General features: G+C 45.0%; 1 protein-coding gene across 1 annotated transcript in view; it reads right to left on the bottom strand.

Moving 5' to 3' along the window:
* The window catches only part of Sdb (SAXO downstream of blistered), a 112,475-nt gene that overhangs the window by 5,409 nt on the left and 105,486 nt on the right, over positions 1-1,580 (bottom strand). The window contains exon 7 of the mRNA XM_067044673.1: positions 6-1,558. Within this exon, the coding sequence (XP_066900774.1) occupies positions 6-1,558 (1,553 nt within the window). The remainder of the gene's footprint in view (positions 1-5; positions 1,559-1,580) is intronic.

Genomic DNA, 1,580 nt, shown 5'->3' with positions numbered 1-1,580 from the left:
CGAAGATTATCTTCAGGGCGTACTTGTTTGGGACGCTCTGCCGGAACAAATTTGTCTCTCGGTCTCCTTTCAAATTCACCTTCGGGCCTTAGATTGTCCTCTGGTCTGACTTGTTTTGGTCTTTCTGCTGGAACGAATTTGTCAGGAGTTCTTTTTTCAAATTCTCCTTCGGGAAATAAGTTATCTTCTGGGCGTACCTGCTTCGGTCTCTCAGCTGGTGTGAATTTTTCAGGTGTCCGTTTTTCGAATTCACCTTCAGGTCTAAGATTATCTTCAGGACGTACTTGTTTTGGACGCTCAGCCGGAACAAATTTGTCTCTCGGTCTCCTTTCAAATTCACCTTCAGGCCTAAGGTTATCCTCTGGTCTAACCTGTTTTGGTCTTTCTGCTGGCACGAATTTGTCCTTTGGTCTCTTTTCAAATTCTCCTTCGGGAAATAAATTATCCTCTGGACGTACCTGCTTCGGTCTCTCAGCTGGTGTGAATTTTTCAGGTGTACGCTTCTCAAAGTCACCTTCTGGCCGAAGATTATCTTCAGGGCGTACTTGTTTGGGACGCTCTGCCGGAACAAATTTGTCTCTCGGTCTCCTTTCAAATTCACCTTCGGGCCTTAGATTATCCTCTGGTCTTATCTGTTTCGGTCTTTCGGCTGCAACGAATTTTTCAGGAGTTCTTTTTTCAAATTCTCCCTCAGGACGCAAGTTATCTTCTGGCCGTACTTGTTTCGGTCTCTCAGCAGGTGTGAATTTTTCTGGTGTTCGTTTTTCGAATTCACCTTCAGGTCTAAGATTATCTTCAGGACGTACTTGTTTAGGACGTTCAGCCGGAACGAATCTGTCTTTTGGTCTTCGTTCAAATTCACCTTCGGGCTTTAGGTTATCTTCTGGTCTTACCTGCTTCGGTCTTTCAGCTGGGGTGAATTTGTCTGGAGTTCTTTTTTCAAATTCTCCCTCTGGGCGTAAGTTATCTTCAGGCCGCACTTGTTTCGGTCTCTCAGCTGGGGTGAATTTCTCCGGTGTCCGTTTCTCAAATTCACCTTCTGGTCTAAGATTATCTTCAGGACGTATTTGTTTAGGACGCTCTGCCGGTACAAATTTGTCCTTCGGTCTCCTTTCGAAATCACCTTCGGGCTTAAGGTTATCCTCTGGTCGGATCTGCTTCGGCCTCTCAGCAGGTGTGAATTTTTCTGGTGTCCGTTTTTCGAATTCACCTTCAGGTCTAAGATTATCTTCAGGACGTATTTGTTTTGGACGCTCAGCAGGAACGAATTTATCTTTCGGTCGCCTTTCAAATTCACCTTCTGGCTTAAGGTTGTCCTCTGGTCTTACCTGTTTCGGTCTTTCGGCTGGAACGAATTTGTCTGGAGTTCTTTTTTCAAATTCTCCCTCTGGGTGCAAGTTATCTTCAGGCCGTACTTGTTTTGGTCTTTCCGCTGGAATGAATTTGTCCTTTGGTCTTTTTTCAAATTCTCCTTCGGGAAATAAGTTATCCTCTGGGCGTACCTGCTTCGGTCTCTCAGCTGGTGTGAATTTTTCAGGTGTCCGCTTCTCAAAGTCACCTTCTGGTCTAAGATTATCTTC

Source organism: Halyomorpha halys, unplaced genomic scaffold (assembly GCF_000696795.3).
Source record: "Halyomorpha halys isolate HHAL.00 unplaced genomic scaffold, Hhal_1.1 Scaffold115.1, whole genome shotgun sequence".
Classification (NCBI taxonomy): Eukaryota; Metazoa; Arthropoda; class Insecta; order Hemiptera; family Pentatomidae; genus Halyomorpha; species Halyomorpha halys.
The sequence above is the reverse complement of the archived record's forward strand: the minus strand, read 5'-3'. Positions and strand labels throughout refer to the sequence as shown.